The 27,827-nt window shown below is 42.5% G+C and overlaps 1 protein-coding gene across 1 annotated transcript in view; it reads right to left on the bottom strand.

The window, feature by feature from the left end:
- Positions 1–5,204: 5,204 nt before the first annotated feature.
- Positions 5,205–27,827, bottom strand: part of LOC110457054 (protein PIF-like) — a 47,425-nt gene continuing 24,802 nt past the window's right edge. Inside the window, exons 7-8 of the mRNA XM_021508155.1 lie at positions 6,304–6,459; positions 5,205–5,584 (exon numbers count right to left, since the gene is read on the bottom strand). Coding sequence (XP_021363830.1) covers positions 5,205–5,584; positions 6,304–6,459 — 536 coding nt within the window. The remainder of the gene's footprint in view (positions 5,585–6,303; positions 6,460–27,827) is intronic.

A 27,827-nucleotide genomic window follows, 5' to 3' on the forward strand; every position in this document is an offset into this window, starting at 1 on the left:
GGTGAAAGAAACTGTTTGTTTTCATCGTGATTGTAAAGCGACTAGGTGTAGGGAAAAGATTGTAAAGAGTCTAGGTGTAGGGGTATGATTGTTAAGCGTACTGGGGTAGGGACATGTTTAAAAAGCGTCTCGGTGTAAGGTAATGTTAGTAAAGCGTCTCCGCGAAGGGAAATGTTTGTTAAGCATCTCAATGTAGGGATATGATTGTAAAGCGTCTCGATGTAGGGTTATATTTGTAAACCGTCTTGGGATAGGGAAATGATTGTAAAGCGTCTCGGTGTAGGGTGTTGTTAGTAAAGAGTCTTGGGATAGGGATTTTTTTCTAACGCGTCTTGTGATAGAGAAATGTTTGTAAAGCGTCTTGGGATAGGGAGATGTTTCTAAAGTGTCTTGGGGTAGGGAAATGTTTGTAAGGCGTCTTAGGGTAGGGAGATGTTTTTAAAGTGTCTTTGGGTAGGGAAATGTTTGTAAAGCGTCTTGGGGTAGGGAGATGTTTGTGAAGCGTCTTGGGATAGGGAGATGTTTGTTAAGCGTCTTGGGGTTGGGAAATGTTTGTAAAGCGTCTTGGGGTAGGGAGATGTTTGTAAAGCGTCTTGGGGTAGGGAGATGTTTGTGAAGCCTCTTGGGATAGGGAGATGTTTGTAAAGCGTCTTGGGGTAGGGAGATGTTTGTTAAGCGTCTTGTTGAAGGGAAATGTTTGTAAAGCGTCTTGGGGTAGGGAGATGTTTGTGAAGCGTCTTGGTATAGGGAGATGTTTGTAAAGCGTCTTGGGTAGGGAGATGTTTGTTAAGCGTCTTGGGATAGGGAGATGTTTGTTAAGCGTCTTGGGATAGGGAGATGTTTGAAAAGCGTCTTGGGGTAGGGAGATGTTTGAGAAGCGTCTTGGGATAGGGAGATGTTTGTTAAGCGTCTTGGGGTAGGGAGATGTTTGTAAAGCGTCTAGGGGTAGGGAAATATTTGTAAAGCGTCTCCGTTAAAATAATGTTTGTTAAGCGTCTCAATATAGGGATATGATTGTAAAGAGTCTATGTGTATGGAAATGTTTGTAAAGCATCTTGTGGTAGGGAAATGCTTCTCTTGATTTTACAGTTGATGGTTCCTAACTTAAATGTGGTTACCACACCACGGAACAGACACAGTTAATGAAGGAAATTAGGAGTGACGACAGATAACGAACATATTTCAACTATGTCGAACAGGTGGATCCGAGCGACATTACGGCTTTACATTGGATTTCGTTAGTCGGTTGATCAGGTTATTTCCGTCATTTATCTAAATCATCAGGTTTACAGGTGAAAAATTCAATCTGAAATAGAAAATATGTCAAATAAATATACTGCATCCGCCTAGCTCTCATGGTTTTTTAACATGAATAATTTTGGCGAAGTACGAAAATTAATTTACATAAAGTCTTTATAAAAAAAAAAAAACTAAGTGGAAAATGTGATATCTGAAATATCCAAATACATGTATAACCATTAATTCATATGAGATGTGGGGGAAAAAACCCAGTTTCAACGGAAATAAACATTTTTTTTTTATTAAGGATGTATTTGATTAAAGCTAACATTACACAACTGCAGACCCTTTTTATTTGTGACATAGATACTGGCTGTTATAAAAGCCAATAAAGCTCTATACATAATCCATATAATTTACTTTTCACTTACATCATCCATTTCCCCCTCAAAGTCGTCCATATCCTGCCCGTGACCAATCTGGAGTGCGCAAGGTCGACGTTCTATGACACCTATCAAAGGAAGTAGTGGCACAGTTAAAGAAACAGTCATTATTTGTGTGGTTATGTTCTGTTTTCATTTAAAAACATAACAGAGTAAGGAAAGAAGAACAAGCTATCTAACTACAGGACAACTGATTGGCCTGGGTTAGTTACAGCAATCACAGAGTCATATCGTTCTATTTCTATTCTTACTTCCGGTTTCTTTAACAATTTCCAGTTTCGCTCTTAGCATAATGTTGCTATACTGACCACAAACAAATTTCTAAATACAAATGGCGACCCATTTTAAAAGTTTTAAAGAAGTTAATCTTCTAGTTTTATTTTGGTACAAAGAAAACTTATAGTGTTAAAATCACCTAAAATGAATTGCGTATTTGAATCCTATAGAATGAGTTCAGACATATTTCATACCTTCAGATTTCTGTGCGTATATGACGTCATTGACTTTCCCCTCCAGAACGCCGCCGTTGAAAGAATACGTAACATCCTTCCATTCAGTATCCTGAAGTCACAACGAGGTACCAATTTATAAAAGACAATCTGTGTTTGACGTCGCAATTGGATTCCAATATACACATGACAATAAAATAGATGTCTGACCAAAAGAATCTAAAATGAAATTCTATTTCGCATTAAATATGAAACGAGTTTAGAAGGTTAGACTCTAGTGAAGCTCTGTCAAGCTAAAACGAAAATTTCGTAAACCTCGTATAAAATGCAATAAATTCATAATACATTATCACCTTGCCAAAGAATTATAAATTTTCGATAAAACATTTGTTTTTCTACCATCTTTAAGTCACCGCTTGGTTTCATGTTTACTGCTTTCAATATTAAACATCGCGATAACGTGACGTCATGTGTATATTCGTTCTTCTGACGTCATCATAGTTAATATAACACGAGTAAATTCGCAATCATTTTTTTCCAAACAGGCGAATATCCGACACTAATTTTCTCTGTACGTTTCGATTCATCATACTTTGAACGATGCTTTCTGTCTTCTTCTCTCATTTTTGTGTTTGTTTTATTTATTTCAGCGTTTTGCCTCTTGTGGGCAGTGTAGATCATATGTCCGTAACGCAGGCTGATTAAGTCGCCTGGTGTTAAAACACGTGTCATAAAAGTAGTCAGAATGTTGACACACAAAGTCAACAATAATGTTACAATTAAAACGACGTTATTTTGGGATGTATTTACCATTTTTATTGTCCAAAGCAGAAAGAAAAGGGTTTGGATCAGGAATCGCATCGCGACGAACTTATCAATTGGGTGAGAGGAAATCGTTTTAGTTATTTAGTTAGTACGTATCGTTAAAACACTCATACTTTGAATAGTAACAAAATCAAAATATGTTCAATTTGAGGATTTAGAACACCCGATTTGTCCGCATAAAAAATGGTACCCCTAAATAGCGGATATTAGGGGGCTGATGATGGTATCGGATATAAGAGGGCTGATGATGGTATCGGGTATAAAAGGGCAGATGGTGGTATCGGATATAAGAGGGCTGATGATGGTATCGGGTATAAGAGGGCTGATGATGGTATCGGATATAAGAGGGCTAATGAGGGTATCGGATATAAGAGGGCTGATGATGGTATCGGATATAAGAGGGCTAATGATGGTATCGGATATAAGAGGGCTGATGATGGTATTGGGTATAAGAGGGCTGATGATTGTTTAGGATATAAGAGGGCCGATGATGTTATTGGATATAAGAGGGATGATGATGGTATCGGGTATAAGAGGGCTGATGATGGTATCGGGTTAAGAGGGCTGATGATGGTATCGGGTATAAGAGGGCTGATGATGGTATCGGATATAAGAGGGCTAATGATGGTATCGGGTATAAGAGGGCTGATGATGGTATCGGATATAAGAGGGCTGATGATGTTATCGGATATAAGAGGGCTGATGATGGTATCGGGTATAAGAGGGCTGATGATTGTTTAGGATATAAGAGGGCCGATGATGTTATCGGATTTAAGAGGGCCGATGATTGTATCGGGTATAAGAGGGATGATGATGGTATCGGGTATAAGAGGGCTGATGATGGTATCGAGTATAAGAGGGCTGATGATGGTATCGGATATAAGAGGGCTGATGATGTTATCGGATATAAGAGGGCTGATGACGGTATCGGGTATAAGAGGGCTGATGATTGTTTAGGATATAAGAGGGCCGATGATGTTATCGGATATAAGAGGGCCGATGGTATAAGAGGGCTGATGATGGTTGATGATGGTATCGGTTTTAAGAGGGCTGATGATGGTATCGGGTATAAGAGGGCAGATGATGGTATCGGGTATAAGAGGACTGATGATGGTATCGAGTATGAGAGGACTGATGATGGTATCGGGTATGAGAGGGCAGATGATGGTATCGGATATAAGAGGGCTGATGATGGTATCGGGTATAAGAGGGCTGATGATGGTATCGGATAAAAGATGGCTGATGATGGTATCGGGTATAAGAGGGCTGATGATGGTATCGGGTATAAGAGGGCTGATGATGGTATCGGATATAAGTGGGATGATGATGGTATCGGGTATAAGAGGGCTGATGATGGTATAGGGTATAAGAGGGCTGATGATGGTATCGGGTATAAGAGGGCTGATGATGGTATCGGATATAAGAGGGCTGATGATGGTATCGGATATAAGAGGGCCGATGATGGTATCGAGTATGAGAGGACTGATGATGGTATCGGGTATAAGAGATCTGATGATGGTATCGGGTATAAGAGGGGTGATGATGTTATCGGATATAAGAGGGCCGATGATGGTATCAGGTATAAGAGGGCTGATGATTGTATCGGGTATAAGAGGGCCGATGATTGTATCGGGTATAAGAGGGATGATGATTGTATCGGGTATAAGAGGGCTGATGATGGTATCGGGTATAAGAGGGCTGATGATGGTATCGGATATAAGAGGGCTGATGATGGAATCGGGTATAAGAGAGGTGATGATGTTATCGAATATAAGAGGGCTGATGATGGTATCGGGTATAAGAGGGGCGATGATGTTATCGGATATAAGAGGGCTGATGATGGGATCGGATATAAGAGGGCTGATGATTGTTTAGGATATAAGAGGGCCGCTAAAATTTGGAAGATATTTGCATTTTGACATCACCAGGTGCCTATGACAGACCCGTCACGTGACTTGCTGTGATGTGACTGTAACGCTATATTATTAGGAAAATTTCAGGGTTATGTAAGTTGTTTCTTGCATGTGAAACAACTTTGTCGTAACACTGTCTGACTGAAGAATTGTTGTGCCTTACCGCAGGAGTCGGACATTTTGTTTCTAAAACTAATAGAAAACGGAAAAAGCACTCTGATTTGCAACAATGGAGTTATTTTCCGTATTCGTTCCACAGACAAACCTTCCAACTGATTTGGACTGACCTTGACCTTCTGTTCATTTTTGTAAATATTCGATGACTGACTGACGTGCTATACCACGTGACTTACCGGAGTAGGTATTGAGAAGCTGGTGTAACCACCTTTGTCCGTCTCCGCCCCGAACATTATACTGGTATCATCCTTGGCGAGCAGGACGGAGGCGTTGTTGCCACAGTCACCGTTGCTGATGAGGGCTTGGGGTCGATCAGTGGCCCTGGGATGTCTTTTGGGTGTATCCTTGTACCGTATTTTTAGAACAACGGTGTCCCCTAGATCCATGTTCGACAATTGTGGCACGCGCAGGGAACTCTTGCCGTCGAATATTGCGACACCATGCGCCACGGAAACGTTCTCGTTTACCACATATACCGATTTGTCACTGTTCTCCTCGATGTAGGTGGCAAAGTTCAGGCTTACCTTAGACTTACAACCTATAATAAAAAATGAAATGACAGGTCTAGAAGGAAAGGGATCATCCAAATCATTCTGATATCTGTTCAATTTATGACAAATATGATGACATAGACACGAGTATCGTCAGTCTAACACCCAACTTGAAACGCTCAACTTCTTTGTCCCTCTGCATAGACTCAGCCGTATTGTCTCATTCGCCACCAAGACGCACATGTCCTTATTCTCAATTGCACACATTCATTGCCTATTCAGCATTACCCTTCCATACTCATTTTCTATCTTCCTTATCCACCATTTATATATAGATCTACATGTCCTTATTCTTTTTATTCGGTACCAATCAAGACACATCCAACCCAATCCTCACATGTATCGCCCATCCAGACACATCCTTCAATAATCATTTACCATTTCCTCATCCACAATCCTGTTACACCCATCCTCATTCCCCGCCTTGTCATCTACCCAGACACGCCCATTCTCGTTCTTTATATTTCTCACTCGCCAAGATGCATCTATATTCATTCCTAACCTTGTTACCAACCAAGATACGCCAATCCTCAACTATCCCAGCCTCACACGCCATCCTCATTTCTCATCTTTATTCGCGCCCTCATTATCCAAACAGATACGCCCGTCCTCATTTATAGCCTTCTTCCTCCGCCTAGACAACCCAGTCTTCATCCATCTATACACCGTCATCATCCATCTGTACAGGTAGATACTAATTTCTTACCTTCGTCCTTTTTGACATACTCGGATATGACGGTACACTGACAGTCGCGTTGGTTGTAGCTTGTCCCGGGGGCACACGGCATCCGAATCCAACCACTACGTGCCACGAACTGTTCGAAGTGCATCGGGGCGTCAGCGATCTCTTTCTTGTCACATTCTGTAGAATAGGGTTGGAGCTTACTGATGCGGGATGTTCATTGTGTCATTAATGATATACATATGATTAGTGGATATCTTTATTTATCAACTTACCTTAAATCAATTCATATTTTGAATAAAGTTGATAAATTTCTCATTGGAAATATTGGCTTACCAGCTGCAAAAGATAGTAACAGCTTGCTGAGCAGTAAACAGGCGAGAGACTAGTGTCCTTTTCAGGGCGCCACTGAGACAGAGTTTAGTTTTTCCTCATGTTATATTCTAGCTTATAATTAATTTTACAGATTCATATTTTTGACGGATGAAAAATAAGTTTTGTAGTCGTGTGTAGCGAACAATGTAAATATGACAACGGTTGACGGGGGGCTGGCAAATAGTCTAGTTTGGGTGGCTATTTTAAACTGCAGAGAGGCACAAAACTAAATCAATTTCTTCAGGATACCATAAAGAACATTTGTTATGTTTTACCAAGTTTGGATTAAATAGCTTAAACTAGTCCTCAGATATTTAGTGGCCACCCCGGCCACTAATTATCTGAGGCCATTTGGAGGTAGGATTGGTCCAAAAACCAATATCTGAGATAATTAGTGGCCGGGGTGGCTATTTGGAGGTAGGATTGGTCCAAAAACCAAGAACGCTTTGTGGAGTCTTCACGCGGAACATTTGCACTAAGATTGGAGTCAAAAGCTGTAAAATTTCTTGAGAACAATTTGATAATGTCTCAGCCAATCAGGTGGCATTATGGCCATTTTTTTTTTTTTCGGATCAGACCAAACTGTAGGAACACTTACTTTGGACGTCATAAGGATAATTGGTACCAAGTTAGGACTATATTGGTTTCGTGGTTCATAAGAAGAAGTTGAAAATGTTCAATTTTAACTGACGACATCAGATGAAAACGAATCGGAAAAAGCCATTTGAGCCTTCGTCTAAACTAATCTATAAAATCTTTGATTAAATATCACCTTCCAGACAAAAATATTTTACTTTGTTATTAATACATGGTTACCAAACTGCCTCCAACTGCCTGTACTTTTAGGGAAATGTTTATTCCACAGAATTATTCTTCATTGATATGCACCCAGGGAACTTAGACGCGTGCTCGGTAGGCCGTTTGGTCGGACGTGCTTACCTTCATAGTTAACGCTTAAGTGTACCTCGGGTGTTTTTTCTCAATAGTAGAAAAAGGCTTTCGATGCTCCCTGTAGCAAATTGTCGTACACAGAAGGCCTACTCAATATGGGCACCAAACGGATGTCTACTGTATCCGGGCGCTAAAAGTAATCATATATTATTTGAGCTCAGTTGATGGGATAGACTGAGTTTCCTCTGGCCCCGACACAAGACTTAGACATTTCGACTGATAGATGTATGGTGTTGGGCCAGAGAGCACTGGTATATGAAAACTTGGAATTCTCCGACACCATTTGGTATCGGAGAGTGACTTATCAACAAAAAGACGCGGTCCGGAAATCTTCTTAACAATATTCCGTTTTCGGTCCGGATCAGTACGGTTTGTTGTCTAGTCACCCCGTGACCTACAAAAATGGCGTTCGCTCAGGTGGGATTTTTTTTTAAATGATTAAAAAACGAAGACTCTACTAACGGAATTTATTAGCTGTTGTTGGTGATAAGAGCTGATTTGGATCAAGAAATAATCCATTTATCGATATCTGTGAGGTATGTGTTGTGTCATAGCATAGTTTTGTTGTCAGCACCTGATAACTCTCCGATACTAAACGGAGAGAGAAGTCCACGTTTTCATATAGCAGTGCGCTCTGGCCCCACGCCATACATCTATCAGTCAAAATATCAGGTCTGGTGTCGGGGGCCAGAGGAAACTCGGGCTATTGGTGGGACAACTCTGTTTAGGGGACAACAGTAACCCTATCATATCTGCCTACACAGTCTGGGTGTCAGCAGTTGGTCTACTGTATCTGGGCACCAACTGTAGGCCAACTCCATCTGGGCATTAACAGTAAGCTCAATATATACGGGCTCCAGCAGTAGGCCTACTCTATCTGGGAGCGACCATAAGGCCTGCTATATCTAGGTACCAAACGTATGCCTACTGTATCTGGGCGCTAAAGGTAACTCTACATTATCTGGGCGCAAAAGGTAGGACTACTTTGATTAGGTGCAAACAACATTCGTATCATATCTGGGCGCCCACGGTAGATCTACTCTATATGGACGCCAACAGTACTTCTACTCTATCTTGACGCCAACAGTAGACCTGCTCTATCAGGCGCCAGTAGTAGTTCTGCTCAATCTGAGCATTAACTGAAAGCCTACTCTTTAAAAGGCTCCAGCAGTAAGTCTACTCTATATGGGCGCCATCAGTATGTCAACTTCATATTGGCGCCAGCAGTAGGCCTACTCAATCCAAGAGCCAACGGTAGGTCTACTCTATCTGGGAGCCAACAGTATATAGCCTACTCAATCTGCGAGGCCAACAGTAGGTCTACTCTATATGGGCGCCAACAGTACTTGTGCTCTTTTTTGGCGCCGACATTAGCTCTACTCAATCTAGGCGCCAACAGTAGGTCTACTCTATCAATGCGCCAACAGTAGGTCTACTCTATCTGGGCGCAAACAGTTTGCTTACTCTTGAGCGCCAACAGTAGGCCAATTTTATCTTGGCGCCAAAAGTATGCTTATATGCACTCTATATGGACGCCAACAGTAGGTCTACTCTATCTGGGCCACAACAGTAGTTCTAAACTATATTGGCGCCAAATTAGGCCTACTCTATCCGGGTGCACAAACGAGATGCAATGAAGAACACACTTGTTCCCATTTAAACCAATCTACCAATTTATATTTTATCAAACAGTTTACTATTTCAGGATTTTTGGGAGAGTGATTGAAATATCCTCTGGAATCCACCACCATTGTGTTCTTTAACCTGACCGACAGTCCATGACATCACAAGGGAAACTCATTGCTTGGGCAATACCTTTCTAGAGAGAGGTTTAATTTGATACATATAGATAAGATCTTCCTGATATTCGTGTAACGTTTCGACGATCTTAGGTTGAGGTTGTTAGGACAGACTTAGTGATGATGTATTATAGTGGTTTGTGTTTATCTTAATTCCACTTCCAACTCTTTGTATACGATTGTATTACCCATTCTATAAATAAATCATGCTTGGAGATATATGCATGCTGAAAACCTCAAAGCTGAATAAAAGTGCAAAGTGGGGAAAATAAGCGTTTCATTTATAATTGACAAATGTATTAAAGGTATTTCAATGGCAGAGGAGGCAGCCTTGGATATTAGTACGGAAGGACGCGCTTTTAAATCACACGAGCCACTACACACGAAAGAATTGTGTCAAGGGTGATCTACTCTGGGTGTTAAAGCGCGTGACATTCAATCCCGAAAGATTACTTATAGAAAATTCATCAGAGTTGAAATACTTCACTTTGTATCGGTATTGGCTAGTGTAGAACCGGTATCCTGATCTCAGGGGAGAACTATTTAAGTGACTTATACACTTGCCCGATTTAATGTACTCAGGGCCTCAAATATATATATGTTTTTTTTTTATTCCATTGCATTACCGAACAAGGCGACAAAGGCGGAGTCCTTACGGAATCGCCTGTTTTCTTTATTAAGTGTTTTCACAAAATATCGATGGTTTTAAGCCTGAAGTGCAACGCTTTAGATCACTCTCTGTTCTCTCATCTAATCGTGAATCCCATCGCGCCGCTGATTAATAGGAGTATCAGAATAATGAAACCATGCTCAGAGAGTCTCCCGTGATACGCGCAATACAATCAACGATCGGGTGGCGATGTGGTTAGCGCGCTCGTCCTTCACCCAAACGAACAGTGTTCGATTCTCCGAGTGAAATGTATGGAGTCACCTGTCCGGTCACGTGAATTTTTTTCCGGGTATTCCAGTTGCCTCCCACATTACGACCATGTTTGCGCTTCCATCAGGGCCAGCAAGAGTGATTGAATTAAAAGTAAAGTTTTTAACTTGTTTCATAATTATTGTTAATTCAATAGTTTAAATTTATTGATATTTAAAGAAAACGAAAGGTTCACGTCGGAAATTCAGGGCACATATGATGCGACCCTGTCTGCCTTTCAGGTGATATAAGTAATACAAAGGAATACAGATTATGGAACCGAATATCTACCACAAGTCTTCCTGTTTATTATCTACAAGGTCCTCCTTTTAATGACAGAGGTGAAACAGAAGTATTATTCAACAAATTTATTAACAACGTCCGTCACGTTGCTTTGTTAAAAACCCTAAGCTATGGAACTTAACGGCTCAAAGACTGGCGCCCTTTTACTTCGTGATTCTTAATGACAGATATCCATCCGCGATATAGTCCAATAGTACAAGATATATACTGTACTTCACTTTTACAAGGTGTAAGCTACACGATCTGACAGGCTTGATTAAAATTAGGTTTTACCAAATGTTTTGAAGTATTACAAAAATAATAGAATATAGCTCTTAACATTAAGATACTGATCACCTCAAACTACTACACGGCCTGACTGTAGTTGGTAAAACAATTCTCCATTGATAATTTTATGGACTGTGGGGAGTCCAGATTGAGATATTTACGGAATGTGGGACGTCATGATTGTGAAATTTACGGACTGTGGGGCGTCAACACTGAGAAGCGTAGTAAATTAACTGTGGGGCGTCAACACTGAGAGGCGTAGTAAATTAACTGTGGGGCGTCAACACTGAGAAGCGTAGTAAATTAACTGTGGGGCGTCAACACTGATAAGCGTAGTAAATTAACTGTGGGGCGTCAACACTGAGAAGCGTAGTAAATTAACTGTGGGGCGTCAACTCTGAGAAGCGTAGTAAATTAACTGTGGGGCGTCAACTCTGAGAAGCGTAGTAAATTAACTGTGGGGCGTCAACACTGATAAGCGTAGTAAATTAACTGTGGGGCGTCAACACTGATAAGCGTAGTAAATTAACTGTGGGGCGTCAACACTGAGAAGCGTAGTAAATTAACTCTGGGGCGTCAACACTGAGAAGCGTAGTAAATTAACTGTGGCGCGTCAACACTGAGAAGCGTAGTAAATTAACTGTGGCGCGTCAACACTGAGAAGCGTAGTAAATTAACTGTGGGGCGTCAACTCTGAGAAGCGTAGTAAATTAACTGTGGGGCGTCAACTCTGAGAAGCGTAGTAAATTAACTGTGGGGCGTCAACTCTGAGAAGCGTAGTAAATTAACTGTGGGGCGTCAACACTGATAAGCGTAGTAAATTAACTGTGGGGCGTCAACACTGAGAGGCGTAGTAAATTAACTGTGGGGCGTCAACACTGAGAGGCGTAGTAAATTAACTGTGGGGCGTCAACACTGATAAGCGTAGTAAATTAACTGTGGGGCGTCAACACTGAGAGGCGTAGTAAATTAACTGTGGGGCGTCAACACTGATAAGCGTAGTAAATTAACTGTGGGGCGTCAACACTGATAAGCGTAGTAAATTAACTGTGGGGCGTCAACACTGATAAGCGTAGTAAATTAACTGTGGGGCGTCAACACTGATAAGCGTAGTAAATTAACTGTGGGGCGTCAACACTGATAAGCGTAGTAAATTAACTGTGGGGCGTCAACACTGATAAGCGTAGTAAATTAACTGTGGGGCGTCAACACTGAGAAGCGTAGTAAATTAACTGTGGGGAGTCAAAATTGGTACGTTTATGGAATGTGGGGCGTGAAGATTGAGAATTTTATGGACTGTGAGGAGTCCAGATTGAGAAGTTTTCGGAATGTGGGACGTTGTGATTGTGAATTTTATGGATTGTGGGGCGTCAAGATTGACAAGATTACGAAATGTTGGGCGTGAAGATTGAGAATTTTATTGAATTTGTGGCGTGAAGATTGAAAAGTGTATTGAATTTGTGGCGTCAAGACTGAGAAGTTAATGGACTTTATGGCGTCAAGATTGAGAAGTTAACGGACTTTTGGGCGACAAGATTGAATAATTAATTGACTGTTGGCCGTCAAAAGTAAGAGAAGTTAATGGAGTGTGGGTCGTCAAGATTGGAAAGTTAATGGACTGTTGGGCGTCATAATCGAGGTGTTAATGGACTGCGGGGCGTCATAATCGAGGTGTTAATGGACTGCGGGGCGTTAAGACTGAGAAGGTTATGGATTGTGGGGCGGCAAGAATGAGAAGTTAATGGACTATGGGACGACAAGATTGGAAAGTTAATGGACCCTTGGCTGTCAAGATTTGAAAGTTAATGGACTGTTGGGCGTCAGGACTGAGAAGTTATTGGACTGTGGGGCGTCAAGACTGAGAAGTTAATGGACTGCGAGGCGTCAAGATTGGAAAGTTAATTGACTGTTGGCCGTCAAGATTGGAAAGTTAATGGACTGTGGGGCGTCAAAATTGGAAAGTTAATGGACTGTGGGGCGTCAAGATTGAGAAGTTAACGGACTGCAGAGCGTCATAATCGAGGTGTTAATGGAGTGTGGGCGTCATGATTGAGATGTAAATGGAGTGTGGGGCGTCAAGATTAAAAGTTTGTGGACTGTGGGGCGTCAAGATTGAGAAGTTAACGGACTACAGAGCGTCATAATCGAGATGTTAATGGAGTGTGGGCGTCAAGATTGGACAGTTAATGGAGTGTGGGGCGTCAAGATTGGACAGTTAATGGAGTGTGGGGCGTCAAGATTGAGAGGTTTATGGACTGCGGAGCGTCAAGATAGAGAAATTAATTAACGGTATGCCGTCAAGATTGAGAAGTTAACGGACTGTGGAGCGTCAATATTTAGAAGTTTATGGACTATAAGTCCGTTTTGTAGAGGTTCGACTGTGTAATGAGCACTCTCCATTGCAATTTATATATATAACTTCATTTTCTGATCGCTTTATTATTTTAATGAAGTTTGAGACGCATGGCTTTTACTCCAATCGCTCTGAACGGGAAACCCGCCTTTTGTTCGATACAAAGTGTACATATATGTATATAAAATAATGAATGAACCATTAGTATAAGTTTTGGATAAAATCAGCATTGACGATCAGTTGTCAACTTGGGTAATTTGTAGAGAGAAAAATATACAATGGTCCTAATCTCATTTATAGCAACTCGGAGAGAGCACTGTATCTCAATGCTCATATGCCTGTATACTCTAACATAACGACTTACACAACAGTTTATCTCAGGCTGGATTACAATCGACTATAGGTTCATATATTAAAATCACTTACAAATATATCACATGCTTTATTAAAACCATTTACAAATACACAGCATGCTTTATAAAAATTAAACTACAAATAAGAGGACATGCTATATTAAACTTAATTATTTATATTACATGCTGTAATGAAACTAATTACAAATACACAACATGCTTTAATGAAATCAATGACAACAACACGACATGCTTTACTAACATTGATTCCAACTGCAAAACATACTAAATTAACATCAATTGCGAATACACTGCAGGCTTTTCTAAAATTCATTACAAATATATAACATGCTTTACAAAATCAATTAAAAATACACGACATGCTTTATAAAAATTAATTAAAAATATACGACATGCTTTAATAAAATTTATTACAAATACGTAACATGCCTTGTTAAAATGTATTACGTTTTACACAACATGCTTTATTAATATCATTTACAAATACTCAACATGCTGTTTATAACAATATATTATAAATACACAAATCTAATTATAAAAAGAAAGGCTTCTAACAATCAACATTATCTAGTATATGAAATCATAATAAACGATTTCCAGTTTACTATATATCATTGACTTTTACGAATATGTACGTTTAACAGGAATCAATCACCATATTATTAAACTTAAAACTTAATTATAATATCAATCTGTAGTATAAACCGTCAGAAATATACGTACATGGTAAATTAAAACACGTGCTTGAAACGGTTGCGAAAAAGTTGAAAAGAGAGATTTATGAATAAACCAACTTCTGACGAATTTGTTTAAAGCTTATTGTTTATGGAAATGTTAGAACAGAAACGACGCAGTTCAGGACAACACCAATCAATATTATTTTGAATTATAAACTGATTCTGTTCATCAGGGAATAAAACAATATGAGAAATATTGACATTAATAATGACAGATACACATCCGGTGTTTCATGGTTACTAGGCTGTCGTACACACTGTTTGACGTGGGACATGTTACGGACAGCTCCCAAAGGGCCGATATATCACATGGTATGTAATTGTAGACCTTTTATACGATTAGCGCGACGGGGTTGAAAGGCTCGCAAGGTACAGTAGCGAGTGTTTTTGATATCCGGATATCACTATATGATCGTCTACATGGAATTATTAACATATCAAGTAAATTGAAATAAATATTTTATGGCAAAACTTCCATTTATAGGAATTTTACAGCAAGTCGAATACTTTATTGTTCCGTATTCCATTTATATTGTCGTTATTATCAACGATTTTCGATCGATTCTGCGTCGTTTCATTTTCTGACTTTTCATTCCGAATAATTAATCGTTTTGAAAAAAAAGCGTTCATCTGCTGAGATTAATTAAATATGAATTGTGAAATATCGACAGGATGGGAATATAAAGGAAAAGGGGGGTAAAGAGTGCGTTTTGCATGAGGAACATTAAAGGGACATTAACAGATTGGGGACCATGACGGGGTGGTGGTGTGTTTTGTGATGTATGGGCACTATGATGGGTAGCGGTGTGTTGTGTGAGGTATGGGGACCTTGACTGGGTAGCGGTGTGTTGTGGGAGGTATGGGGACCCTGGCGGGGTAACGGTGTGTTGTGGGAGGTATGGGGACCTTGATGGGGTAGCGGTGTGTTTTGTGAGGTATGGGGACCTTGACGGGGTTGCGGTGTGTTGTGTGAGGTATGGGGACCCTGGCGGGGTAACGGTGTGTTGTGTGAGGTATGGGGACCTTGATGGGGTAGCGGTGTGTTTTGTGAGGTATGGGGACCTTGACGGGGTTGCGGTGTGTTGTGTGAGGTATGGGGACCCTGGCGGGGTGGTGGTGTGTTGTGTGAGGTATGGGGAACTTGACGGGGTAGCGGTGTGTTGTGTGAGGTATGGGGACCTTGACGGGGTAGCGATGTGTTGTGTGAGGTATGGGGACCTTGACGGGGTAGCGGTGTGTTGTGTGAGGTATGGGGACCTTGATGGGTTAGCGATGTGTTGTGTGAGGTATGGGGACCTTGACTGGGTAGCGGTGTGTTGTGTGAGGTATGGGGACCCTGACGGGGTAGCGGTGTGTTGTGTGAGGTATGGGGACCTTGATGGGAAAGTGGTGTGTTTTGTGAGGTATGGGGACCTTGACCGGGTGGTGGTGTGTTGGTTGAGGTAAGGGGAACTTGACGGGGTAGCGGTTTGTTGTGTGAGGTATGGGGACCTTGACGGGGTAGCGGTGTGTTGTGTGAGGTATGGGGACCTTGACGGGGTAGCGGTGTGTTGTTTGAGGTAGGGGGACCCTGGCGGGGTGGCGGGTGTTGTGTGAGGTAGGGGGACCCTGGCGGGGTGGCGGGTGTTGTGTGAGGTATGGGGACCTTGACGGGGTAGCGGTGTGTTGTGTGAGGTATGGGGATCTTGACGGGGTTACGGTGTGTTGTGTGAGGTATGGGGTCCCTAACGGGATGGCAGTGTGGTGTGAGGTTTGGGTCCCTCACGGGGTGGATGTGTGTTGTGTGAGGTATGGTGACCCTGATTTGGTGACAGTGTGTTGTGTGGGGTTTGGGTCACTGACGGGGTGGCGGGGTGTTTTTTGAGGTATGGGTCCCCCTTACGGGTTGGCGGTATGTTCTGTGAGGTTTGGGGACCCTAACGGGGTGGAGGCGTGTTGTTTGAATTATTGGGACCCTGACGGGGTGAAGGTGTGTTGTGTGAGGTTTGGGGATCCTGACGGGGTGTTGGTGTGTTGTGTGAGGTTCGGGGACCCTGACGGGGTGGTGGTGTGTTGTGTGAGGTTTGGGGTCCCTGACGGGGTGTTTTGTTAGGTTTAGGGACCGGATGATGGTGTGTTGTGTGAGGTAAGGGACTCTGACGGGGTGGAGGCGTGTTGTTTGAGTTATTGGGACCCTGACGGGATGTAGGTGTGCTGTGTGAGGTTTGGGGATCCTGACAGGGTGTTGGTGTGTTGTGTGAGGTTTGGGGACCCTGACGGGGTGGCTGTGTGTTGTGTGAGGTATGGGGACCCTGACCAGGTGACAGTGTGTTGTGTTAGGTTTGGGTCCCTAACGGGATGGCGGGTGTATTTTGAGGTATGGGTTCCCCTGACGATTTGGCGGTGTGTTGTGTGAGATTTGGGGACCATGCCGGTGTGGTGGTGTGTTTTGTGAGGTTTGGGGAACCTTAGGGGTGGTGGTGTGTTGTGTGAGGTTTGGGGACCTTGACGGGGTGGTGGTGTGTTGTGTGAGGTATGGGGACCATGACGGGGTGGTGCTGTGTTTCATGAGGTAGGGGGACCCTGACGGGGTTGTGGTGTATTTTGTGATGTAGGGGGACCTTGACGTGGTGGGGGTGTGTTGTGTGAGGTAGGGGGACCCTGACCAGGTGACAGTGTGTTGTGTTAGGTTTGGGTCCCTAACGGGATGGCGGGGGTATTTTGAGGTATGGGTTCCCCTGACGATTTGGCGGTGTGTTGTGTGAGATTTGGGGACCATGCCGGTGTGGTGGTGTGTTGTGTGAGGTTTGGGGAACCTTAGGGGTGGTGGTGTGTTGTGTGATGTAGGGGGACCTTGACGTGGTGGTGGTGTGTTGTGTGAGGTTTGGAGACCCTGACCGGGTGACGGGGTGCTGTTTGAGGGAGGGGACTATGACGGGGTGGTGGTGTGTTGTGTGAGGTAGGGGGACCTTGATGGGGTGGTGGTGTATTTTGTGATGTAGGGGGACCTTGACGTGGGGGTGGTGTGTTGTGTGAGGTTTGGAGACCCTGACCGGGGGACGGTGTGCTGTTTGAGGGAGGGGACTATGACGGGGGGGTGGTGTGTTGTGTGAGGTAGGGGGACCCTGACCAGGTGACAGTGTGTTGTGTTAGGTTTGGGTCCCTAACGGGATGGCGGGTGGATTTTGAGGTATGGGTTCCCCTGACGATTTGGCTGTTGTTGTGTGAGGTTTGGGGACCATGCCGGTGTGGTGGTGTGTTTTGTGAGGTTTGGGGAACCTTAGGGGTGGTGGTGTGTTGTGTGATGTAGGGGGACCTTGACGGGGTGGTGGTGTGTTGTGTGATGTAGGGGGACCTTGACGGGGTGGTGGTGTGTTGTGTGATGTAGGGGGACCTTGACGGGGTGGTGGTGTGTTGTGTGAGGTAGGGGGACCCTGACCAGGTGACAGTGTGTTGTGTTAGGTTTGGGTCCCTAACGGGATGGCGGGGGTATTTTGAGGTATGGGTTCCCCTGACGATTTGGCGGTGTGGTGTGTGAGATTTGGGGACCATGCCGGTGTGGTGGTGTGTTGTGTGAGGTTTGGGGAACCTTAGGGGTGGTGGGGTGTTGTGTGATGTAGGGGGACCTTGACGTGGTGGTGGTGTGTTGTGTGAGGTTTGGAGACCCTGACCGGGTGACGGTGTGCTGTTTGAGGGAGGGGAATATGACGGGGGGGGGGTGTGTTGTGTGAGGTTTGGAGACCCTGACCGGGTGACGGGGTGCTGTTTGAGGGAGGGGACTATGACGGGGTGGTGGTGTGTTGTGTGAGGTAGGGGGACCTTGATGGGGTGGTGGTGTATTTTGTGATGTAGGGGGACCTTGACGTGGTGGTGGTGTGTTGTGTGATGTAGGGGGACCTTGACGGGGTGGTGGTGTGTTGTGTGAGGTAGGGGGACCTTGACGGGGTGGTGGCGTATTTTGTGATGTAGTGGGACCTTGACGTGGTGGTGGTGTGTTGTGTGATGTAGGGGGACCTTGACGTGGTGGTGGTGTGTTGTGTGAGGTTTGGAGACCCTGACCGGGTGACGGTGTGCTGTTTGAGGGAGGGGAATATGACGGGGTGGTGGTGTGTTGTGTGAGGTTTGGAGACCCTGACCGGGTGACGGGGTGCTGTTTGAGGGAGGGGACTATGACGGGGTGGTGGTGTGTTGTGTGAGGTTTGGAGACCCTGACCGGGTGACGGTGTGCTGTTTGAGGGAGGGGACTATGACGGGGTGGTGGTGTGTTGTGTGAGGTAGGGGGACCCTGACGGGGTGGTTGTGTGTATTGTGAGGTATGGGGACCCTGACGGGGTGGTGGTGTGTTTTGCGAGGTATGGGGACCATGACGGGGTGGGGCTGTGTTTCATGAGGGAGGGGGACCCTGACGGGGGGGTGGTGTGTTTTGCGAGGTATGGGGGCCATGACGGGGTGGTGCTGTGTTTCATGAGGTAGGGGGACCCTGACGGGGTGGTTGTGTGTTTTGTGAGGTAGGGGGACCTTGACGTGGTGGTGGTGTGTTGTGTGAGGTTTGGGGACCCTGGCGATGTGGGGTGTGTTGCGTGGGGTTTGGGGACCCTGACGTGGCGTGCGGTGTGTTTGTGATGTAAGGGGACCCTGACGGGATGGCGGTGTGTTTTGTGAGGTAGGGGGTCCTTGACGGGATGGCAGTGTGTTTTGTTAGGTTTGGGTCCCTGACGGGGTGGCGGGGTGTTTTTTGAGGTATGGGTTCCCCTGACGGGTTGGCGGTGTGTTGTGTAAGATTTGGGGACACTGACGGGGTGGTGGTGTGTTGTGTGAGGTTTTGGTCCCTGACGGGGTGGCTGTGTGTTTTGTGAGGTATGGGGACCCTGACGAGGTGACAGTGTGTTGTGTTAGGTTTGGGTCCCTAACGGGATGGCGGGTGTATTTTGAGGTATGGGTTCCCCTGACGATTTGGCTGTTGTTGTGTGAGGTTTGGGGACCATGCCGGTGTGGTGGTGTGTTTTGTGAGGTTTGGGGACCCTGAGGGGTGGTGGTGTATTGTTTGAGTTATTGGAACCCTGACAGGGTGTTGGTGTGTTGTGTGAGGTTTGGGGACCCTAACGGGATGGTGGTGTGTTGTTAGAGGTTTGGGGTCCCTGACGGAGTGTGCGTTGTGTTTTGTAATGTAGGGGGACCCTGATGGCATGACGGTGTGTTGTGTGAGGTATTGGCTCCCTGGCGGGGTGATGTTTGAGGTATGGGCTCCCTGGCGGGGTGGTGGGGTGTTGTGTGTGGTATGGGGTTCTTGACGGGTTGGCGGTGTGTTGTGTGAGGTATGGGGTCCCGGACGGGGTGGCAGTGTGTTGTGTGAGTTATGGGGACCCTGACATGACGATGAGTTTTGTAAGGTATGGAGACCCTCACTGAGTGATGATTAGTTTTGTAAGGTATGGAGACCCTCACTAGGCGACGATGTGTTTAGTAAGGTATGGAGACCCTCACTGAGTGATGACTAGTTTTGTAAGGTATGGAGACCCTGACATGACGATGAGTTTTGTAAGGTATGGAGACCATCACTGAGTGACGATGAGTTTAGTAAGGTATGGAGACCCTCACTAGGCGACGATGTGTTTAGTAAGGTATGGAGACCCTCACTGAGTGATGATTAGTTTTGTAAGGTATGGAGACGCTCACTGAGTGACGATGAGTTTAGTTAGGCATAGAGACCCTCACTAGGTGACGATGTGTTTAGCAAGACCCTCCCCAGGTGACGATGTGTTTAGTAAGGTATAGAGACCCTCACTGGGCGACGATGAGTTTAGTAAGGTATGGAGACCCTGACTAGGTGACGATGAGTTTAGTAAGATATGGAGACCCTCACTAGGCAACGATGAGTTTAGTTAGGCATAGAGACCCTCACTAGGTGACAATGAGTTTAGTAAGGTATAGAGACCCTCACTAGGTGTCTATCAGTTTTGTAAGGGATAGGGAGAACCTCACTAGGTGACGATGTGTTTAGCAAGGTATAAAGACCCTCACTGGGTGACGATGAGTTTAGTAAGGTATAGAGACCCTCACTAGGTGACGATGAATTTTGCAAGGTATGGATACCCTCACTGAGTGACGATGAGTTTAGTAAGGTATAGATACCCTCACTGAGTGACGATGAGTTTTGTAAGGTATGGGGTCACTCACTGAGTGACGATGGGTTTAGTAAGATATGGGATCTCTCATTAGGTGACGAAGAGTTTTGTAAGGTATAGAGACCCTCACTAGGTGACGATGAGTTTAGTAAGGTATAGAGACCCTCACTAGGTGACGATGAGTTTTGCAAGGTATGGATACCCTCACTGAGTGACGATGAGTTTAGTAAGGTATAGATACCCTCACTGAGTGACGATGAGTTTTGTAAGGTATGGGGTCACTCACTGAGTGACGATGGGTTTAGTAAGATATGGGATCTCTCATTAGGTGACGAAGAGTTTAGTAAGGTATAGAGACCCTCACTAGGTGACGATGAGTTTAGTAAGGTATAGAGACCCTCACTAGGTGACGATGAGTTTTGTAAGGTATGGAGACCCTCACTAGGTGACGATGAGTTTTGTAAGGTATGGAGACCCTCACTGGGTGACGATGTGTTTAGTAAGGTATAGATACCCTCACTGGGTGACGATGTGTTTAGTTAGGTTTAGACACCCTCACTAGGTGGCGATGCGTTTAATTAGGTATAGAGACCCTCACTAGGTGACGATGTGTTTAGTAAGGTATAGAGACCATCACTGGGTGACGATGAATTTAGTAAGGTATGGAGACCCTCACTGGGTGACCCTGACTGATTGTCGATGTGTTTAGTAAGGTATAGAGACCCTCACTAGGTGACGATGTGTTTAGCAAGTTATAGAGACCCTCACTAGGTGACGATGTGTTTAGTATACAGTTAAAGTATGGGGTTGAGGGATATAGCAAGTTTCTAGTGTCCCGAGACCAGGTACTCACTAAGTGTCGATGAGTTTTGCAGATTTTTTACAGGGTGGCGATTATATTGGTTTTGTAAGGCAATGGGACCCTTCCGGGGTAGCGATTATATTGGTTTTGTAAGGCAATGGGACCCTTCCGGGGTAGCGATTAGTTTATTCGGAGGTATGGGGACCTGAAGATTGGCGTTGTGTTGAGTAAGTTATGGGAATATTGTCGAGGACCCTGTGGTAACTATCATTGTGACGTGTGTGCTTTCGGTTTTTCCTGCTATCGATATGTTCTGTGTATTGAACTGATATTGGATATACCATATGTGGTTAATTATTGACATTGAAAACATGTCTATATTTTTTGTTCGCTGTCAGGGATTGTCGGCAATTCTTTCTTCTATTACCGGCTTTTAGATATGGATATACATACTAATCTGCGTCATTAAAATGCTAACTAGATACGCATGATAGGTTAGATTGTGTGTCGCATGTTTACGCATATTTGACTCGATATAAATGTAAACCGCTGCAAATAAACAAAGCGTAATGGCCTTCAGTTAAGGCACCTCCATTTAAAATATGAACCTGTACATAATTTAACACTGTCATTTATGTGACAGTGTATCAGTTACGGGGTTGATAAAAGTGGTGTTTTTATCATTGTATGAATTTCATTACATTATATCAAAAATCGGTAAGTGATCAGATAAAGCTTGTGTATCAGTTACTGGCGTGATAAATACATTGTGTAACAGTCACTGACCTGATAAATAAACACTGTTTTAGTCACTGACCTGATAAATACATTGTGTATCAGTTACTGACCTGATAAATACATTGTGTATCAGTAACTGACCTGATAAATATATTGTGTAACAGTCACTGACCTGATAAATAAACACTGTTTAAGTCACTGACCTGATAAAAACATTGTGTTTCAGTCACTGACCTGATAAATACATGGTGTATCAGTCACTGACCTGATAAATACATTGTGTATCAGTTACTGACCTGATAAATAAATTGTGTAACAATCACTGACTTGATAAATACATTGTGTATCAATTAATGACCTGATAAATACACACTGTTTCAGTCACTGACCTGATAAATACATTGTGAATCAGTTACTGACCTGATAAATACAATGTGTATCAGTAACTGACCTGATAAATACATTGTGTAACAGTCACATACGTGATAAATACACACTAATTCAGTCACTGACCTGATAATTGCATTGTGTATCAATTACTGACCTGATAAATACACTCTGTATCAGTCACTGACCTGATAAATACATTGTGTATCAATTACTGACCTGATAAATACATTGTGTATCAATTACTGACCTGATAACTAAACTGTGTAACAGTCACTGACCTGATACATAGATTGTGTATCAATTACTGACCTGATAAATACATTATGTATCAGTCACTGACCTGATAAATACATTGTGTATCAGTCACTGACCTGATAAATACATTGTGTATCAATTACTGACCTGATAAATACACACTGTATCAGTCACAGACCTGATAAATACATTGTGTATCAGTCACTCACTTGATAAATACATTGTGTATCAATTACTGACCTGATAAATACACACATTATCAGTCACTGAGCTGATAAATAGACACTGTATCAGTCACTAATCTGATCAATACACACTGTATCAGTCGCTGACTGATAAATACACACTGAATCAGTCACTGATCTGATCAATACACACTGTATCAGTCACAGACCTGATACATACACACTGTATCAGTCGCTGACCTGATAAAAAGTCACTGTATCAGTCACTGACCTGATAAATACACACAGTATCAGTCACTGAGCTGATAAATAGACACTGTATCAGTCACTGATCTGATCAATACACACTGTATCAGTCACTGAACTGATAAATACACACTGCATCAGTCACATACCTGATAAATACACACAGTATCAGTCGCTGACTGATAAAGACACACTGTATCAGTCACTGATCTGATAAATACACACTGTAACAGTCACTGACCTGATAAATACATTGTGTATCAGTTACTGACTTGATAAATACATTGTGTATCAGTCACTGACCTGATAAATACACACTGTATCCACTGTATCAGTCACAGACCTGATACATACACGGTGTATCAGTCACAGACCTGATAAATACATTGTGTGTAACAGTCACTGACCTGATAAACACATTTTGTAACATTCACTGACCTGATAAACACACACTGTATCAGACACTGACCTGATCAATACACTCTGTGTCAGTCACAGACTGATAAATACACACTGTATCAGTCACTGACCTGATAAATAAACACTGTATCAATCACAGGCCTGATAAATACACACTGTATCAGTCACAGACGTGATAAATACATTGTGTATCAGTCACTGACTTGATAAATACATTGTGTATCAATTACTGACCTGTAATACACACTGTATCAGTCACTGACTTGATAAATACATTATGTATCAGTCACTGACCTGATAAATACACACTTTATCAGTCACAGACCTGATACATACATTGTGTATCAGTCACTGACTTGATAAATACATTGTGTATCAATTACTGACCTGTAATACACACTGTATCAGTCACAGACGTGATAAATACACACTGTATCAGTCACAGACTTGCTAAATACATTGTGTATCAGTCACTGACTTGATAAATACATTGTGTATCAGTCACTGACTTGATAAATACACACTGTATCAGTCACAGACCTGATACATACACGCTGTATCAGTCACAGACCTGATAAATACATTGTGTAAATACATTGTGTGTAACAGTCACTGACCTGATAAACACATTGTGTATCAGACACTGACATGATCAATACACTCTGTGTCAGTCACTGACCTGATAAATAATCACGGCATCAGTCACTGACCTGATAAATACACACTGTATCAATCACTGACCTGATAAATGCACACTGTACCAGTCACTGACCTGATAGATACATTGTGTATCAGTCACAGACGTGATAAATACATTGTGTATCAGTCACTCACCTGATAAATACACATTGTTTCAGTCACAGACGTGATAAATACACACTGTATCAGTCACTGACCTGATAAATACATTGTGTATCAGTTACTGACCTGATAGATACATTGTGTAACAGTCACTGACTTTATAAATACATTGTGTATCAGTCACTGACCTGTTAGATACATTGTGTATCAGTCACGGACTGATAAATACACACTGTATCAGTCACTGACCTGATAAATAAACACTGTATCAGTCACTGACCTGCTAAATACACACTGTATCAATCACTGACCTGATAAATGCACACTGTATCAGTCACTGACCTGATAAATACATTGTGTATCAGTTACTGACCTGATAGATACATTGTGTAACAGTCACTGACTTGATAAATACATTGTGTATCAGTCACTGACCTGTTAGATACATTGTGTATCAGTCACGGACTGATAAATACACACTGTATCAGTCACTGACCTGATAAATAAACACTGTATCAGTCACTGACCTGCTAAATACACACTGTATCAATCACTGACCTGATAAATGCACACTGTATCAGTCACTGACCTGATAAATACATTGTGTATCAGTTACTGACCTGATAGATACATTGTGTAACAGTCACTGACTTGATAAATACATTGTGTATCAATCACTGACCTGATAAATACACACTGTATCAGTTACTGACCTGATAGATACATTGTGTATCAGTCACAGACGTGATAAAAACACACTGTATCAGTCACAGACCTGATAAAAACATTGTGTATCAGTTACTGACCTGATTGATACATTGTGTAACAGTCACAGACTTGATAAATACACACTGTATCAGTCACAGACCTGATAAAAACATTGTGTATTAGTTACTTACCTGATAAATACATTGTGTAACAATCACTGACCTGATAAATACACAATGTAACAGTCACTGACTTGATAAATACATTGTGTATCAGTCACTCACCTGATAAATACACATTGTTTCAGTCACAGACGTGATAAATACACACTGTATCAGTCACTGACCTGATAAATACATTTTGTATCAATTACTGACCTGATAAATACACACTGTAACAGTCACTGACCTGATAAACAGATTGTGTATCAGACACTGACCTGATAAACACATTGTGTATCAGACACTGACCTGATAAATACATTGTGTATCAGTCGCTGACCTGATAAATAGACACTGTATCAGTCGCTGACCTGATAAAAACACACTGTATCAGTCACTGACCTGATAAATAGACACTGTATCAGTCACTGATCTGATCAATACACACTGTATCAGTCACTGACCTGATAAATACACACTGTAACAGTCACTGACCTGATAAACAGATTGTGTATCAGACACTGACCTGATAAACACATTGTGTATCAGACACTGACCTGATAAATACACTCTGTATCAGTCGCTGACCTGATAAATAGACACTGTATCAGTCGCTGACCTGATAAAAACACACTTTATCGGTCACTGACCTGATAAATAGACACTGTATCAGTCACTGATCTGATCAATACACACTGTATCAGTCTCTGACCTGATAAATACACACTGTAACAGTCACTGACCTGATAAACACATTGTGTATCAGACACTGACCTGATAAATACACACTGTATCAGTCACTTGATAAATACACACTGTATCAGTCACTGACCTGATAAATATACACTGTATCAGTCACTGACCTGATAAATACACACTGTAACAGTCACTGACCTGATAAACACATTGTGTATCAGACACTGACCTGATAAATACACACTGTATCAGTCACTGACCTTATAAATACACACTGTATCAGTCACTGATCTGATCAATACACACTGTATCAGTCACTGATCTGATAAGTAGACACTGTTTCAGTCACTGACCTGATAAATACACACTGTATCAGTCACTGACCTGAGTCACACACCTGCTGAATACACGCTGTCTCAGTCACAGACCTGCTAAATACACACTGTATCAGTCACAGACCTGATACATACACATTGTATCAGTCGCTGACCTGATAAAAACACACTTTATCGGTCACTGACCTGATAAATAGACACTGTACCAGTCACTGATCTGATAAACAGACACTGTATCAGTCACTGATCTAATCATTACACACTGTATCAGTCACTGACCTGATAAATGCACACTGTATCAGTCACTGACCTGATAAATAGACACTGTACCAGTCACTGATCTGATAAATAGACACTGTATCAGTCACTGATCTAATCAATACACACTGTATCAGTCACTGACCTGATAAATGCACACTGTATCTGTCACACACCTGCTGAATACACGCTGTATCAGTCACAGACCTGATAAATACACACTGTATCAGTCACAGACCTGATAAATACATTGTGTAAATACAGTGTGTGTAACAGTCACTGACCTGATAAACACATTGTGTAACATTCACTGACCTGATAAACACATTGTGTATCAGACACTGGCCTGATCAATACACTCTGTGTCAGTCACAGACCGATAAATACACACTGTATCAGTCACTGACCTGATAAATAAACACTGTATCAGTCACTGACCTGCTAAATACACACTGTATCAATCACTGACCTGATAAATGCACACTGTATCAGTCACTGACCTGATAGAAACATTGTGTATCAGTCACAGACGTGATAAATACATTGTGTATAAGTTACTGACCTGATAGATACATTGTGTAACAGTCACTGACTTGATAAATACATTGTGTATCAGTCACTGACCTGATAGATACATTGTGTAACAGTCACTGACTTGATAAATACATTGTGTATCAGTCACTGACCTGATAAATTCACACTGTATCAGTCACTGATCTGAGAAGTAGACACTGTATCAGTCACTGATCTGATCAGTACACACTGTATCAGTCACTGATCTGATAAATAGACACTGTATCAGTCACTGATCTGACAAATAGACACTGAATCAGTCACTGACCTTATAAATACACACTGTATCAGTCACTGAACTGATAAATACACACTGCATCAGTCACATACCTGATAAATACACACTGTACCTGATAAATACATTGTGTATCAATCACTGACCTGATAAATACATGGTGTATCAGTCACTGACCTGATAAGTACACACTGTATCAGTCACTGACCTGTTAAATACACACTGTAACAGTCACTGACCTGATAAATAGACACTGTATCAGTCACTGATCTGACAAATAGACACTGAATCAGTCACTGACCTGATAAATTCACACTGTATCAGTCACTGATCTGATAAATAGACACTGTATCAGTCACTGACCTTATAAATACACACTGTATCAGTTACTGACCTGATAGATACATTGTGGAACAGTCACTGACTTGATAAATACACTGTGTATCAGTCACTGACCTGATAGATACATTTTGTAACAGTCACTGACTTGATAAATACATTGTGTATCAGTCACTCACCTGATAAATAAACATTGTGTCAGTCACAGACGACACACTGTATCA

The sequence above is a fragment of the Mizuhopecten yessoensis genome, unplaced genomic scaffold, assembly GCF_002113885.1.
Source record: "Mizuhopecten yessoensis strain PY_sf001 unplaced genomic scaffold, ASM211388v2 scaffold1079, whole genome shotgun sequence".
NCBI lineage: Eukaryota > Metazoa > Mollusca > Bivalvia > Pectinida > Pectinidae > Mizuhopecten > Mizuhopecten yessoensis.